This window comes from Ricinus communis, chromosome 2 (assembly GCF_019578655.1).
Source record: "Ricinus communis isolate WT05 ecotype wild-type chromosome 2, ASM1957865v1, whole genome shotgun sequence".
Taxonomy (NCBI): Eukaryota; Viridiplantae; Streptophyta; class Magnoliopsida; order Malpighiales; family Euphorbiaceae; genus Ricinus; species Ricinus communis.
In genome coordinates this window covers 3,286,728-3,302,578 of record NC_063257.1, presented here as the reverse complement: position 1 = coordinate 3,302,578, position 15,851 = coordinate 3,286,728, and the positions used below count along the sequence as shown (strand labels likewise).

Here is a 15,851-nt window from a genome sequence, read left to right as displayed (position 1 = left end):
GAGACATCTCTTAGTTTTTTATTGGTGCAATTTATTGCTAGTTCTTGATTATCAGATCTCTCTCCCTTCTTACCCTCTCTTCTCCTTCTGATTTCTGATTTTCATGTCTGTATGTTTCAGTTACATTAATGCAAGCAGAGAGTGTGAGAGAGAGAAGGGGGGGGGGGGGGGGAGGGAGTCTCGAGTACTCTCGGTGCTTTCCTTTTTAGTTCTTTTTTCAAAAGATAGAAAATAAAAGCTGTGAAAATTTCAGGCTGAAATACAAATTCGTCGACTATGGTCTCTAGGGCTTTCTCTGATTAGTCCCATTAATGGATAATACGTACAGTCATGGCATTCGAAAAATATACTTGAAACGTATTAATTCATGAAAAGAGGAAGAAAAGAAAAAGGAAGCTGACACCATTATGATATTTTTTTGTTTCAAAAAATCTAATTATTAGCAGTTTAATCATAATTATCATCAATCCTATTATTGTCAAAAGAGAAATGATACAATTACTTAGGAAAAGATGGTCATCATTTCTATCTTGATCGGTGAAGGTTATAATCTCTATTTCTCGTTTCTATGAACTGTCAGTCAATGGGGAAAAAGAGGGAAAAACAAAAATTGACAGGTTCAGATTAGAAGAAGAAGAAGGGGAAAAAAAAAGACAGAACCAGAACAAAAACAAAAAAACAAAAAGAGTGGGTTATTCGATGAAAGCGAAATATAATAGAAACTGACTAAAAATGTGGTTTGAAATGTTTCTATCAAGGCTTCTATACTTCTTCTTCTGAGACCAGAAACCTTTGCCTTTTCCTACTTTAAGTATCTGATCATTTTCTTCAAGACCCTCTTCGGATCCCTCTACTGTTTCCTTACAACATCAATCTTCCTTCTTTTCACTAATTCCAACCTTTCTTGACAAAGCCCATGTATAAAAGATAGAGACTCTTAATTGGTAGGTAGCTATATGAACAAAACCCACATTTTGCTATAAACCTTTCTCTTTTATATACACACTTGGCATTGCTTGTCTTTTTTCTCTAACGTCCCTCTATAAGTAAAGTTAAACACAAAAGGTCTGAATAACCATTTCTACTGTTTCTTTTTCTTCCTTTCTTATTTAGCTTTTTTCTTGGCTCTTTGCATTATTTCTTGTTGTTTATACAAAATGTTTATCTTTTCGGTTATTTATTATCTAAAGCAGAGAAACCCTCAGGAGACAGAGTTTACAAGTTAAAGAAAGGGTTTATCTTAAGTCGGAACATATATATATAAATATAGTATTCTTGGCATATCTTTGTCGTGCAATGATTTCGTCTCATTCGAAAAAAAAAAAAACCCTAACCCTAGTTCTTGACAACAAAACAATCAGATGCTTCTCTTCAATCTAGCTTTGTCTTTTTGGTGGCATCGCACGTGACTTCAAAATTCACGTGTGGTGTAGAAGGATTCGTCTCGTCCATGTTATATCTAAACTTGAACATGTATAGAATAAGGTAATATTATAAAGTAGGTGATGGGGCATTTCAAAAGTGGATACGGATCATGCAGTAAAGATGCTTTAAAGGAGAAGGTGTCTCTGTGTTGCTGAACAGCCGTATTGGACCACGAAACTGAGTTTTTGTTTTTCTATTCTTTTCTTTGTTCTAAGAAAGAATTTCCTTTTTTCCTTCTTTTGCTTTTTTTTTTTTTTTTTTTTTTCTAAAGAAAAGAAAAAGAGAGAAAATGGGAATTCATAAAAAGACTTATGTTCTTCGTTTAGTCTTTTGAATGGAACTTTTTTGACATTTTCTTGATGCATTCTTTATGTAGAGAACTTTATTGACAATTTATGAGGAGAATAATAATTTAATTAACCGTAGTGTATATAAAATGGAACAAAGGTACATTACAGCAAGTTTAAGGCTGCAACAATAACATATAAATTCAATTTGTTTGCCTTTGTTCGGCTGAGAGTTTCTATGAGGCCATACCCTACATACAGTGCCCTATAGAATGTAGGTTGGATTTTCCAGAATTTGATAACGAATCGTCCATTAAATTAAGACGTTGTTTGCTTAGTTACAGCTCTTAACAAACTGTCAAAATAAAAATTAATTAGAAGTAGAAGATGGACACATATTCTCAAGGCTGCTTTTGCCTGTACGACAATCTATCATGCCATAATTAAATTAGTAGTTTAAGGTCAGACGATCACATGTGTAGATCTCACGTTCATCTATGCCTGCTTGTGTGTGCAATTGAATTTGGGTTGCACATGTGTTGCTTGCTTAGCTAATCTCATCATATCTGTGAAACAACAATATTCATTCCAATAGTTTTTCATAATTGGAAACAAAAAGTTACTTCCTTAAGACCCAAAATTAATTATAATTGTAATATGGTCCGACGAAATCCTTCTAATAAATGTGATTAAGAAGCAAAACCACTCATGTCTTGTCTTCTAGTATACCCGTATATGTCTGCTGATCTCTTACTCTTGAGACTGCATGTGCCCTTCTTCTTTTTGCCCCATATTCATCATTTTAGGTGAAGAATTCATGTAAAAGGCAGTCTAGTTCTCAACACCACTGCTGTAATCAAAACCATAAATACCTTGTATAAAAATTATTGCATTGAATTTATTTGGGTCAGGCTCAGTTAAGGGAGAAATTGTGACATCTTTTCCTCTGATTGACATTCATCAGTATATAACCCATGTTATCTAATTTCTCACAAGCAAGATTTCTGTGAATTGCAATTTCAATTACTCTATACAGTGTTCATGCATGATCGTGTAATAACTTTTAAGAAAATTCCATTAGTTAGTATATTGATTATACTATTAAAATCAAGTATGGTATGATTCTAATTGATGAAACAGCTTTGGGTGCAATCAATCCACGCAAACAACAGCAATCTATCTTGAATGTGTGGTTTCAATCAGAATTGAATTTTTTCTTAAATACGATGCGAATCTATTCAAGTCCATTCACATGGTTTTGTGATATGTGCTATGGCAAGTAAAGTGTAATTGGATTGGGCAAGTAACTATATTCAATTTAAAAGAAAAAGAAAACAATTTTTATTTTGACTTCCAAATAAATGTTGTTAATACATTTGGTCACCTCGATAAGTTAAGAGGCACGCCATAATTAAACTTCTTTTATAGTTAATGTGAGCTGGGTCTTCCTTTTTCCCTTTTCCTGATAAGTTGTCATGATTTTTTATTTTTATTTTTTGATATGAGCATAAGTAAATGTATAATATACATGTGCATACTGCATAAAGATGGCTCTAGCTCGTGAAGAAGCTGGTGAAAGTAGCATCGCAAAATACGTACCATGGTTCATTTGCATGATCAACTATAATGTCTGTGTGTGTCAGACCATTGATCGTCTTTCATGGCATTCCATTTATATCATCTTCAGCAACTGATTCTTCAGGTTCTGCATTTTCTTGTATTAAGAATATTGCATTCTTTGATGCATGCACAGAATGCTTACTGAAATATGCCTAAGAAGATTTATCCCTTTTTTACTAATCCACTAATTTATTTCCCAATTTTCACTTCCAAGAAGGTTTAATTACCATATTGTCGTAACAATAGGTTAATGATCACTAAATTTTTTTACCTCGTCTGCATTTTAGCGATGAATTAATATAAAGTAGAAAGTTTTCAAGCCAATTCTTTTGATTTTGGAAAAACTTTATCTTTATTAACATACTCTTTCTTCTACATATTCATCTCCCCCTCATAGTCGGAAATAGCTAATAATTAAGACTCATTCAAAGAAAATAGAAAATTTGCTAAAGGCCTTTCCCATATTAGGTACGAATTTTTTTTAATGTCAAATTAGATTGGATAATCATTTTGTGTAGCTATCTAAATGATCTTTTCTTTTTTATTTTGATTTTAATAAACGTACCTACAAGTTTTCAAATTTTTATTAATTAATATTTTTAATTCTAGTTTTTTTATTAACCAAAATTAGGAAAAGTAATGAAAGAGAACTTAAAATTAATATAAGAAATTTATTAAATCTAAATAAAATTAAGCTCTTTATATTTAATTTATCAAAGGATACTCTATACTATGAAAGATGTTTTTATATTTAGATATTATTTTAAATGTCCTTTGTTATATAAGGAGCACCACTGGTCTAATATATATATATATGTCTTTAGAATTATTTAATTTTGAGGGACTAAAGTGTTTTACAATATTAAAAGTTAAGAGTTATTTTAAAATTTTGAACAGCCATAACGTAGTAGAATATAAATAAAAATCTGTTATCTTATAAGCAAATAATAAAGATTTAGATTCTTAATAAAACCTCAGAATCAAAATTCTTAGATTCGTAATACTCAAAGTTGTTTTAGTAATTAACTTTTGTTCTGATGATTCAACCTTGGATAAAGTTATCGAGATGCACCAAGTCATGCAGTGACTTAGATTGATAATATTTTAAGTTCCTCGCTTTGTTATTTAAAATATTTATTAGAATTTAGCAGTATTATATTAAGTGATATAAGAAAATAAAATTACCTCTAATATCTTGGAAAGAAAATAAAACATTACTAAACTTAATTAGAGACTCATTAGAATTTGGAAAACTCTTAGATAGACTTGGTGTATCATGTCTGTCTCTACGTATACATCAAATTGATAAATAATTTATATAATATTTATTAGTATTATATAAATATAATATATATCAATTATCAATAATTAAAGTATAAAATACTCATGATATGAGTCACTTTCTTATTTATTGTAATGTATAAAAAAATTTCAATTTATTTGTTCCATAGTATGTTACAACTAATTAATAGAACAGTAATAAATATAAATATATATTTAATGTGTGTTTGTAATTCTGCAATTAAAAAGTCATCTTTATATGTTTAAGGCTTAGTTTGGCAATAACTTATTGGAAATTACTTTTCTAATTTTAATTTATCTCTTAAAATTTCTTATTTTAAATGTTATAAATTTAATTAATTATAAACAGCTACAAAATTTAACATTTTTCTAAATATTATTATGAAAGTTACTAAGAAGTTTTTAAAAAATAATTAATTATAGATTAGCTCATGTTTTGATAACCAATTTATTGGTGATAAGTAAAATTTTTCAAGAATTGATTCTAGTATATCCCTATAGTCATGATAAATTATATCATGGATTCAGGTCCATATATTATTATGAACTTGAGTCATCTCACATGCAAGCAGCTTTTTTTGTTTTCAGGGCTTTGTTTGATTATTTCTTAATTGTGTTCAATTTCTTTTATATACATATATATAATAGCAATATTACAAATTAATTAATTATAAAATTTATAATAAAATTTTTATATTTGATATTTGGTAAATTAATAATTAAATTAATTATTAACTTTTAAAAAATATTATATATTTTACCAAATATAAATTATTTTTTTATTTTAAATTTAAGCAAGACTTCAAGTTTAGATTTCTTTCATCACTCTAATAAAAAAAATTAATCTCATCTCATTTATAGTTAAAAACTTAATTGTTATAAAATTTTATATTTTATATTTATTATTAAATCTAGCATATAATTCTTAAATTTCTAATACAATAATTTATCATTGAGTCAATTTTAATTTTTAGTAAAAATTATTAATCGAATTCATTAACTAATTTAATATAATTTTTGAAAAAAGTAATTTTTTGACTAAATCAGCATTTTCATTATTAAAATATTGTTGTTTAAACGTATTAAATTAATAAAACTTCAAAAGTAAGAAAAATAATTGATTTTATATAATTAACGATAATATTTTAGTAATAGAATGAGTCAAAAGCTCTAATATTGTGTTAGCTTTTTTTTTTTTATTATCGAAATTTAAATTATATCAATGAATTTTTTTGATAATTTTTTATTAAAAAGTAAAGTTAAAATTAAAAATAAAATATGATGTTGAAATTTTAAAAATTTTAAAATTTCGTACTACATTAATAATAAGTTCAAAGTAGGAAACCTTTTTTTAAGTGGATTCGATAAATCGACCTCGTTAACGACGACGTTTCTTTTTCTAAACATCTGAACGGCAACGTTTCGAGAATTCCCTTTGCTACCGCAACGCTAAAACCCTAACAAAACCATACAAATTGAAACGTTTACTTCGTTTGGTTGAATCCGAGAAAGCGCTTAAACCAACGCAATGGAAGAAGAATTACTACTTGCATCGTCCTCAATTGACGGCGGCATCGGTTGCTGGGACCTCCAAACAGGCGCCGAGCACCTCCGCTATAAATCATGCGCCTCTCCCCCCCACGGACTTACCTGCGTAGGTTCTCGCTTCCTTGCCGCTTCTCAGCTGCGCGACTCTCACGCATCGTCAGGCTCCATTGTTTACTGGTCCTGGTCAAAGGTATTTAAATGCACATATACGGTTTGATACAGTTCCCCAATGAAATTACAATAAGTTTTAATTTTATTTCATTTGATAGCCTCAAGTTGAGGTAAAGTGCTTCCCTGAAGAGCCTATAAAACCGCTTGTTGCTAATAAAGAAGGCACTTATATTATTGGCGGAGGAATATCCGGGCATATCTACATTTGGGAGGTAAAATTTTCAACAGTAAGTATTCTTTAGTGGCCTCGATTTGATGGTGCTGGATAATTTTTAATGATATTGTACGTTCTATAGGTTGCAACTGGTAGATTGCTTAAGAAATGGCGTGCTCATTACAGGGCTGTCACGTGTTTAGTTTTTACCGAGGATGATTCTTTTCTGGTTTCTGGTTCAGAGGATGGTTCTGTTAGAGTTTGGTCACTTCTCATGTATGTATTGCTTTGTTGTAAATTTGCTATTTTTCGTAGTCATATTTTGGTTAATTGGGCATGATTATTGGGTAAAAGTTTGAACATTCTGTTTTTAATGAATCAGGATGTTTGATGAGTATCAAACGGAGCAGGCTAGCCAGCTCTATGAGCACAGCTTTTCAGAGCATACTTTACGTGTAACTGATGTAGTCACAGGTTATGGAGGAGGCAACGCAATTATTGTTTCAGCTTCTGACGATCGAACTTGTAAGGTTTGGCACCCTCTTTGTTTAAAATGGTTGCTTTTCAGATATATTATTCATGTTATTTGTAGTTTTAGCTATACTGTAGAATTGACATTTTTTTATAAACTACAGTTTCCTTGGGATAATTGCAATGCTCATATATCGCTTCTAAATGTCATTTTTCCTGTGAATCCGGTATCAAATTTTTATTCTGACATGTCTTGTCTTAGGTGTGGAGCTTGTCCAAGGGGAATTTATTGAGAAACATTGTATTTCCCTCAATAATTGATTCACTTGCTTTAGACCCTGGTGAAAATGTCTTCTATGCTGGCTGTAGAGATGGCAACATATACATTGCTGCACTCAATGCTGACAGTTCCTCTACCAAAAGTCATTGGTTGCATATAATTGGTTCATTATCTAGTCACAGGTTCGTGATTTATTTATGGCTGCACATTTCAAAAATATAAGGAACCTTCTAGCCTCTGTTTTCTGTTGTTACAAGTTTTAGTCTTTCAATCCCATGCATAACTAACAAGTGATGCGATGTTTTGATAGAATCTTGTGGTGTATGATCTGTTTGATATTAGGCCTAAGGCATGTGGATAATTGTTAGTCTCTTTATGAAAGGTTCATTCGCTTTTGGTCTCATTCATGTTGTAACAGTGGCTGCATATTTCTAAACAAGCTATGGGTTTAATTCATTGATTTATTATAATATATTCCTAATGGTTCTTAACATCTTTAAATTTTTTTTATTTAAATGTTTGTAGGTCTTGTGGAATCTATGACCTTATTGCTGCATGCTTTTGTAAAACTGCTTGGTATAAGTTCAACTATGTCACAACATGTAACTTGACAAGTTTAAAGAACTTTTCTTTCAGACTTAGTTTGCTAAATGATTTGTGATCACTCGAAGGGAAAGCATTGTTTCCCTTGATAAAATATTGAGTGTATAAATGCTTTAGTTTAACTGTGCCTTCACTTTATTCGGGATAGCCTTGAAGAATTCTTGCTCTTATGGATGTTGAACGAGGTGCTAACAGTAGATAATGTAAATGTGTCCAGGCAAGATAGAAACACCTTGCTTTATTGATGAGCTGGATTGCAATATCATTTCAATTTGCTTCATATGAAAGCTTGTAATTTTATAGTTTCATTCTCAGCACCCTTTTTCAAGTGAATCTAATGACCGCTTCCATACACAAGTTTGCAAGTATGGTTTTTATTATATGCATATGGCTGAATCTTATAGTAATGGAGCTTCAAGATCTAATATTTGCTGAAACATTCTGCACACTATCAATGGATTTGATTTATGTAACATGAGATTCATGAATGGTTTGGCTAAGAAAATTGTTTATCTTTTTCACTTACAAATGCTGTTTATTTTGAACAGTAAGCCTGTTACTTGCTTAGCATATAGTGCAAATGGAAATTTATTGCTGGCTGGATCAGAGGATGGCATTATTCGAGTTTGGGATCCTAGAAGCCATAATATTGTTCGGACCTTTAAACATGCAAAAGGTTCTTCTGATGAGCTTCTTTTTCTTAAGTTGCTTATAATTATTCACTGGCTCCTTTTTATTTTCATCATCTTGTTAGAGCTGTAAATCCCCCATGGAACACCAGTTTTCCTGCTAAGAATCATTTCACTCTGGAGATATCTATCTATGTTTCTAATTATTATCAACTATAACAATTTTCAGGATGTACATGAAGAAAGGAGTTTTTTAATATTATCCATCAAGAAATAAGCAACTCAGATGTGTTATAATCATGAACTCCATGACTGTAACCAAATTAATACAGCTTCAAACTAGTAGAAGCTAAGATTTGGAAACTTTAAATTACCTGGAGATTTGGTGCTTGGGGAGATTATCTTCTTGGGTTCATTGATTTGCCAGTAGAAGAAAATGCGGAATTCACCATTTTCTTATAGGAAATAGATAAATACCCCATGCCCCAATGCCAATGCCAATGCCTAGGTTTACATGTCTGAAAAGATCTCTTGATATTTGCTCAAGTTTTAGTGTGAGCTGATTTAATATTCCTTTCAGGTCCTGTGAACAACATTCAAATTGTTAAACGGCCACATTACCTAAATCCTCGTGCATCATCTATTGTGCAAGCTTCCTCAAGAAGGCACGGATCATCTTTACCTCCACCGCTGGACAAATATGTCAATTCAACAGACAAAAGTATAGGATCTACGGCAGTCGTTAGACTCCAGGATACATGTAACAATCCTCTGGATGTTTCATATGTCAGCTATCAAGTGATTGCTAATCAGATCAAAGAGCTACAGGTTTTCAACTGGTTAATAGATGTGCTTAATTTGCTTTATTAACTTAGACCACTAGGTCTTTGTCTCTGATTGCTAGTTCTATGATAACACTGGACAGATGTCCTATAGGTGTCAATGGCCCCTATAAACAGGGTAATTGTTCTCCATGCTCCTTGCTGGCTGATTGAATTCTTCTTTCTTTGTTTACAGCAACAAGGTTCTGCTGCTGCAGCTGAAATGGAAGTGGAGAGACTAAAGCTAGATTGCGCACAGTATATGCAAATGCTTCAGAAATGGAAAAAAATGTATGACAACTTGCACCAATTGTGCGTAAATGAGTTATTGGAGGGGGATAATGTGATAAAGAACAATCAAAATATAATCTGAGGCTACTTGTTTTTCTTTCCCAAGTTGCTTCACAGATTTTGGATGTACATTTAAGTATGATTGAGCGAATTGATCTTGACTTCCACATATTCTCACTTATGCGTCTTATTTTGTAATTTTTCAGAAAATCTTGGTAAACGCATTGTGTAACCGCCCTAAGATATAGGGTCATTTTTGTGAGCGAGGTTATTAATTCACAAGTTTGTGCTTTGTAACTTGCTGTTTAACAAGTATTGGACATTTTATTGCTGTAAGTGTTATTATGAAATGTTTTGTGGGAAATGCATCAGGATAAACAATAGCAACAGACATCCTTAAATGGACAGTCTGTGGGAAATGCATCGGAAGCAAACTTGACATACTCTAAATCTAAACAAACTTCTGATAAGGAAAACTTGGTTCGACTCTAAAACTAATCCCTCTGGACGGTAAAGGTATTTTTAGTCGTAATTTTTCAATTGCATGCAGAACCATGCCATAAAAGGAATATAGGGGAAGTTGTTACTGTAATGCCATGTTCTCGAACTCAAAACAGACTGGTCGCTAATTGTGATACAAAGCATCAAATTCTCTACAATAAGAGGAATAATTGACAGGGCATCGCCTATTACAAGGCCAATTGCATGGATGAGAGGAGATTAAACCGTTGAACATCCTGTACTTTTTTGACAACTTCTATTGAGCAAATTGCAAGGATTGCGTAGCCCAACAATTACTGTTGAAGGGAAAAACCTACTTAGCTCATCTCTCTTTTCATGACGCAAGTACCACTGGCAATTGGCAAAGCAAGATTTAACTGCAGTAAAAAGCCTGTCGACCAAACTATCTTCCCATCATAATAATAATACCCTTTCCTTTTGAGGAGTAACGTGTCCTGGTGACAATCGACTCCCCAAACGTTTTATCACAAGATGGATTGATTGACTGTCTGATATGAGCAAATTGACAAAGGAAAACGACCCGAAACTTGGATCATTGAAATTCATGAATAGAGAAGAAGAAAAAAATGGGACCATTTCCAAAGAATACATAAAGCCTATGTGGATAGTTAAAAATTGGATGGAATGAATTTAATCGATAAACTTTGACTCAATGATGATTCTAAGCGAGTTCTAAAATTGTTATGATATTGAACTGCAGTAAGAACTAATTAACCTTTTCTTTAGAATAAAGAACTGATTATTTTGACACTGCTAGAATTACGTTTAAAAATATAAGACTATGAGTCTGGATCAGAATAAATCAGCAAACAAATTATCTGATTAAAGTAAGTTCTTGTGCACAAGCAAATCGAATCAAAAGCTTCTTTTTCTTTACTTTTTCTTTATTTAAATTAAACTGTAATAATATGAATTTTCTTTTTTCTTCACTGAGCTTGCCTGCTGTTCCCGATGAGGGAAAGAAGGGTGACGAAAGTGGAAGAAACAACAATGATAAAAAAACATAAATGTTTGGTTTATTATATAATATTATATTGTAGAATTATGACAGTGGGCAAGCATTATAAAAATAAAATAAATGGATGTGGGGAAGAGAAGATAAGGTGGAGGCAACTGTCATAATGCAAAGTAAAAACACCAACCCAACAGCAAGATCTCTACCTTCTTGATTCTTTTTATCCAATCGAACCTCTTCTTGCAGAGAACATGTCTCTTTATTCATGTCATGTTGATAAAGAACATTTAAATAGAACACGCATTATGCATTATTTTAATGAAAGAGAAAGAGAAGGGGACTTCTCGTCATCAATCTGGACAGTGCTTTGAAATCAGGGTGAGAGAGAGAGAGAGAAAGGGTTCTCTGTGTTTTCTATTGGTGTTGCAGAAAAGAAAGCAGGAAATTATACAATCAACAAATAAATCTTTCTTTCTTTTTCTCTTGTACTCTTTCTCTATCCTCATCTACAAAGCACAACGGTCTTGTCCTCTTATTGATGACTGAAATTCCATTGCATTAATTTTTCCTGATATTACACAGGCTTTGTGGAGACCTGCAGGTTTTACCACTAAGCAAGCCACAAACAAGATTTTGTGCATATACAAAACTAAACCGACATATCAAGATTAATTAATTTAATGATAAACCTAGCAAAAATTTATTCATGTATTTAAAACTTAAGATAAGAAGATATAATTAATCACCATCGATCTTTGCATTATCCCCAAGACTTCTAGACGATATTAGTGCAAAGTTGCATGGGCATGCAAACGAGACATAATTAATCTAATTACCTAAAAAGTTTCAATCATTATCAAAACAATGCCTAACTTAATAGTGCGATTAGAGCCGTTACATAATATGTTCATGCATGATTTTACGTGCATGGATTGGACAAAACCCTAGCCAGTATTCTTCATCATATCTTTTCATTTTTCTTTTTTTTGGTTACAGCCTTCACATCTAGGGGACTGTATATCACATCAATGGGCCAGCAAGGCAAATTACTTGAAGCCAAAAAATGAATTAAACACTGTTATCTCTTACCAAAATAAGCCTTGTCGTCTTCAATATCTCTAACCGTTAACCCTTTCCGTAGACCCAAGATGTCTCCTTATCAACGTCTACATCATATCATAATGTGCTAAGATGCGGGGCCCACTAGTAAGAATATATATATTATAATTATAAACACTGGAAAAAAAAAATTCACCAGAAGGTGAAATCACGAGCTTTAACATAATCAATCAGAGCTCTGCGTCTGCGGGTGTATTGGCTGCAGTGATTTTTTTTTTTTTTTGTTCCCATTTATTTCGAATTTTAAGGATTAATAAAAGGAACTCTCTTCAAGCTCTTTACCTTTCATCAATTGGTATTGTTTCTCTGCTAAAAATGTGAAAAACATCGATTATGTCCTTATTGAAGGATTGATTATACATTGGCTTCATCAGTTAGCTCAATGCAGATACCAGTTCAAAGGGTAAATCATAGGGCTTCTGATCATTAACTTAATATTATTTGCATATATATATTACATACACTGATGAAGAGACATATCTTAATTACTTGGCTTGCTAAATGGGTCTTTTGTTTTTCTTATAAGCTTGATTAAATGCTTAATGAAATAAATCATTGTGTCGCCCATTAGTGGAGTTTGAACAGATAACCAAGTTTCAGTTGAATTTCGACTAAATGAAATGGAGACACGTGTCAAACATCTATGAACATTACATTTTTAGGAAGAAGAAAGCCATCATCCAAATCCATGGTATGTTCAGTATAAGTTTTCATGAATTAGGTCATTGTTGGTCCATTTCACATGGTATGTATAAACTTTCCACTCTAGGTGCATTACACATGGTATGTATAAATGTAAAGAATGAACAATTTATCACCTTCATGTACTTGAAAAATGCATAAACAATTGGAGTTTTGGGGAATACGAACCATCATTAAAAATTAAATGAGTCACAATCAGATACATCAAAATTATAATACTGACAAGGATGAATTTCCTTTTCCATTGATAAGTTGCTCCATTTCATACAAAACGAAAAATCTCGAATTTATACCATTATATATATTCTTCCATATGCACTGTTTTCTTTAGTAATATGATATAACAGGGAAACAATATTAAGAAATAATTATAGTAGTAATATCATTGATGAAAAAGGCTGATAAAAGAAAATCAACAATTGTGTTTTTTATTCTTAGATTATGTATACAGTTAAACGAGGAAAGCCAATCTGTGAACTATCACTAAGTTTAATATGAGTGATTAATAAATAATACATTCAGAAATCTCGTAATCATAGCTGACCTTTTAAAATTTCAAAATTTGTCCAAATATGTCATTATGCACTCGATTATAGCTCAATTGATGTTATTTGAAACAAGCAATAAGGACCTGCTCCCTCTGTGCTAGCAGAGCATAATCATAGAGAGAAATGTAATTGTTATTCGAAATGATTGGGTGTAAAATGTATATCGGTAGCTTTTCTAGTCTACTATCGAATTCTAGGGACCAACCCTAGATTGATGATAGAAAATATCAAAATAGGGAGAGTTAGTGCAAAGCAAATTTTTGTGAAATCGAAAGATGCATACAGATTGTATAATAAGAATCTCTTCTAGTTTAACTAAGATTTCAAATTCTAATTTTAGTTATATATCTGCGTTAAGATTATTAAGAGAGTATTTTGTCATTCGTAAGAGTCCTCTTCATCACAATCTAAATTAAATCTAGATATATATAGCAAAAAAAATTATAAAAAATAGAATTAATGGCAAAAATATTACGTTGACTGATAGTAGTACTAAAAAATAAAAATAAAAGAGTAAATGAGATTATGTTTAAGTCATAAATGATAAATACTAAGCATTGTGAATATAAAATTTTGTACATGAATAATTGAGTTAAGTATAATGTTTTCCATATTTTATTGGGTTAATTTAAGTTAGAAAACAAATAAGAATCCAGAATTTCCAATTTAAACAAGTTGGAGGATTTAGATAGATTTGCCCAACTGGATTGCACATCTTTATGGCAACATGGACTTAAAATTATGCTCGAATTCAACTGATAAGACAGGCTGATAGGGTAAACAGAATTGGGAAAGACAGACATTTTTGAGGAGTAAATTAAGCATGGTAAAAGATTGTTATTCCAGCACATGAAGCAGGTTTTTGTTTTGAATGGAAGAAGAACCTGATCCATCTCGAAGTGCGTTCCGCTTTGAATGAGAGGAGGAGTAGCTTCATTTTATTTTTAAGCTCTAGCTGTGAATGCTACACCATCAAGATAATGAATCGCGTTGAATTAATAATACAGTAGGTGCTCTCCGTTGGACCATCGCCACGTGTACGCCCACCAATTAATCCTACGTACCGGATTTTCTCACCGTCGGTTAACAAAAGCATCTTCATTCTTCATTTAAGGTGGTCTGGTAAGATTTCTGACACTTGTCATGTGAGTGGGGTTTCAGTTTTTTATTTTTTTATTTTTGGTTTTCCTGAAAGAAAAAGGAAGTGAATTTTAAGGCAGAGTTAGAGTTAGACTGTAATATATTATATCATACTCATAATCATTGATTCGCCATCTAAAGCACTTATTGGAGTCCCTGAAAACAGTTGGTAGATCTGAACCCTTCATATGGTGGGACCACTTACTTCATCTCTACTTCTCACTTTCTTTTCTTTTCTCTCTCAATTTTTACTTTCCTTTTTCACTAAATATCCTTTTCTTTTTTCTGCAGAAGACAACTGGATGCTAAATAACAGAAATAATTAAGATGTTTTCAGCTTTTATAAATGAAAATACTAATTAAACCGCTTTCTGATTAGATGAATCTTTTGTTATGTCGATTGCTATGTCTTTTTTATGGTGTTTTATATGTTTAAAAGGGTTCAAATCACATTCCAAAATTTATTCATCTTGCAATTTTACGGTAAAAGTAAACAAAACAAAGAATTAAAACTGTAGTTTCTTTTCTACGTTATAACAAATTGCTGTCTTGCATCTCACATAAATACTTACGATTTGACAAATATCTTAACCAAGTTCGACATAGACTGAATTGTTTCTCACCTAAAATATTTTGGTAGCTAATGCTTAATATTAGCAAAATCCATCAGGAAAGAATTCCATGTGCAAATTTTTCTACGAAATGCTCAGTTCATACGAAAGTTTACAAATACTAAGAGGAAAAAAGAAAAGAAAAAAAAAAAAAAAGCTGCGACTTGACCTTTTTAATGTTGCTAAATTTTTCAACCAAATGCAGGCATATTCCGAACAAACATTTATTAACCTAAAACTATAATGATTGATTTCTTTAAATTGTATTATATGATACACTATGTTAACAAATATGCAAATAAATAAACATATCACATATCTTAGGGAATGGACCTACAAATTAAATGGTAGAAATCAAATTGGAGAAGCAACATATATATAGGATACTTGTTTTAGCTGGGTAGCGGTGTATCACAGAATAGGGATTTTGACAAATGTTATCCGAGCCGTAGGTTCTGGGAGCAGAGAGATATGGTAAAAAAGAGAGAGCCAAAATAACCAAATAAAAAGAAACAAAAGCATACTGACTTTATATATGATGATAAGAGTACAAAAAAGTGCAAAAGAATAGTTGAATACGCATTTATATTGAAATATAAAATACATTTTTAGCCACTTGTTGGACATATTATATATAGGACTTTTCTTTCAC

General features: G+C 31.6%; 1 protein-coding gene across 2 annotated transcripts; it reads left to right on the top strand.

Annotated features, from left to right (window-relative positions):
* The first annotated feature begins 6,049 nt into the window (after positions 1–6,049).
* On the top strand, positions 6,050–9,938 carry LOC8278854 (protein ROOT INITIATION DEFECTIVE 3). 2 transcript variants are annotated; one of them, XM_015717033.3, is made up of 8 exons: positions 6,050–6,372; positions 6,452–6,580; positions 6,650–6,783; positions 6,890–7,037; positions 7,241–7,440; positions 8,410–8,537; positions 9,071–9,318; positions 9,508–9,938. In XM_015717033.3, exons 1-8 carry the CDS (start codon positions 6,163–6,165, stop codon positions 9,682–9,684), a joined length of 1,374 nt encoding a protein of 457 aa, XP_015572519.2. In that variant the 5' UTR covers positions 6,050–6,162; the 3' UTR covers positions 9,685–9,938. The 2 variants fall into 2 exon arrangements, with proteins under 2 accessions (XP_015572519.2, XP_002510201.2); XM_002510155.4 differs by having other exon boundaries at positions 6,053–6,372; positions 6,452–6,565.
* Positions 9,939–15,851: the final 5,913 nt, after the last annotated feature.

Excerpts from the sequence above, each read along its gene's own strand:
- LOC8278854 (XM_015717033.3), top strand. The coding sequence starts at position 6,163 with ATGGAAGAAGAATTACTACTTGCATCGTCCTCAATTGACGGCGGCATC. Across the intron at positions 6,373-6,451 it reads TTTACTGGTCCTGGTCAAAG|CCTCAAGTTGAGGTAAAGTG; the intron begins GTATTTAAATGC and ends TTCATTTGATAG. Across the intron at positions 6,581-6,649 it reads GGGAGGTAAAATTTTCAACA|GTTGCAACTGGTAGATTGCT; the intron begins GTAAGTATTCTT and ends TACGTTCTATAG.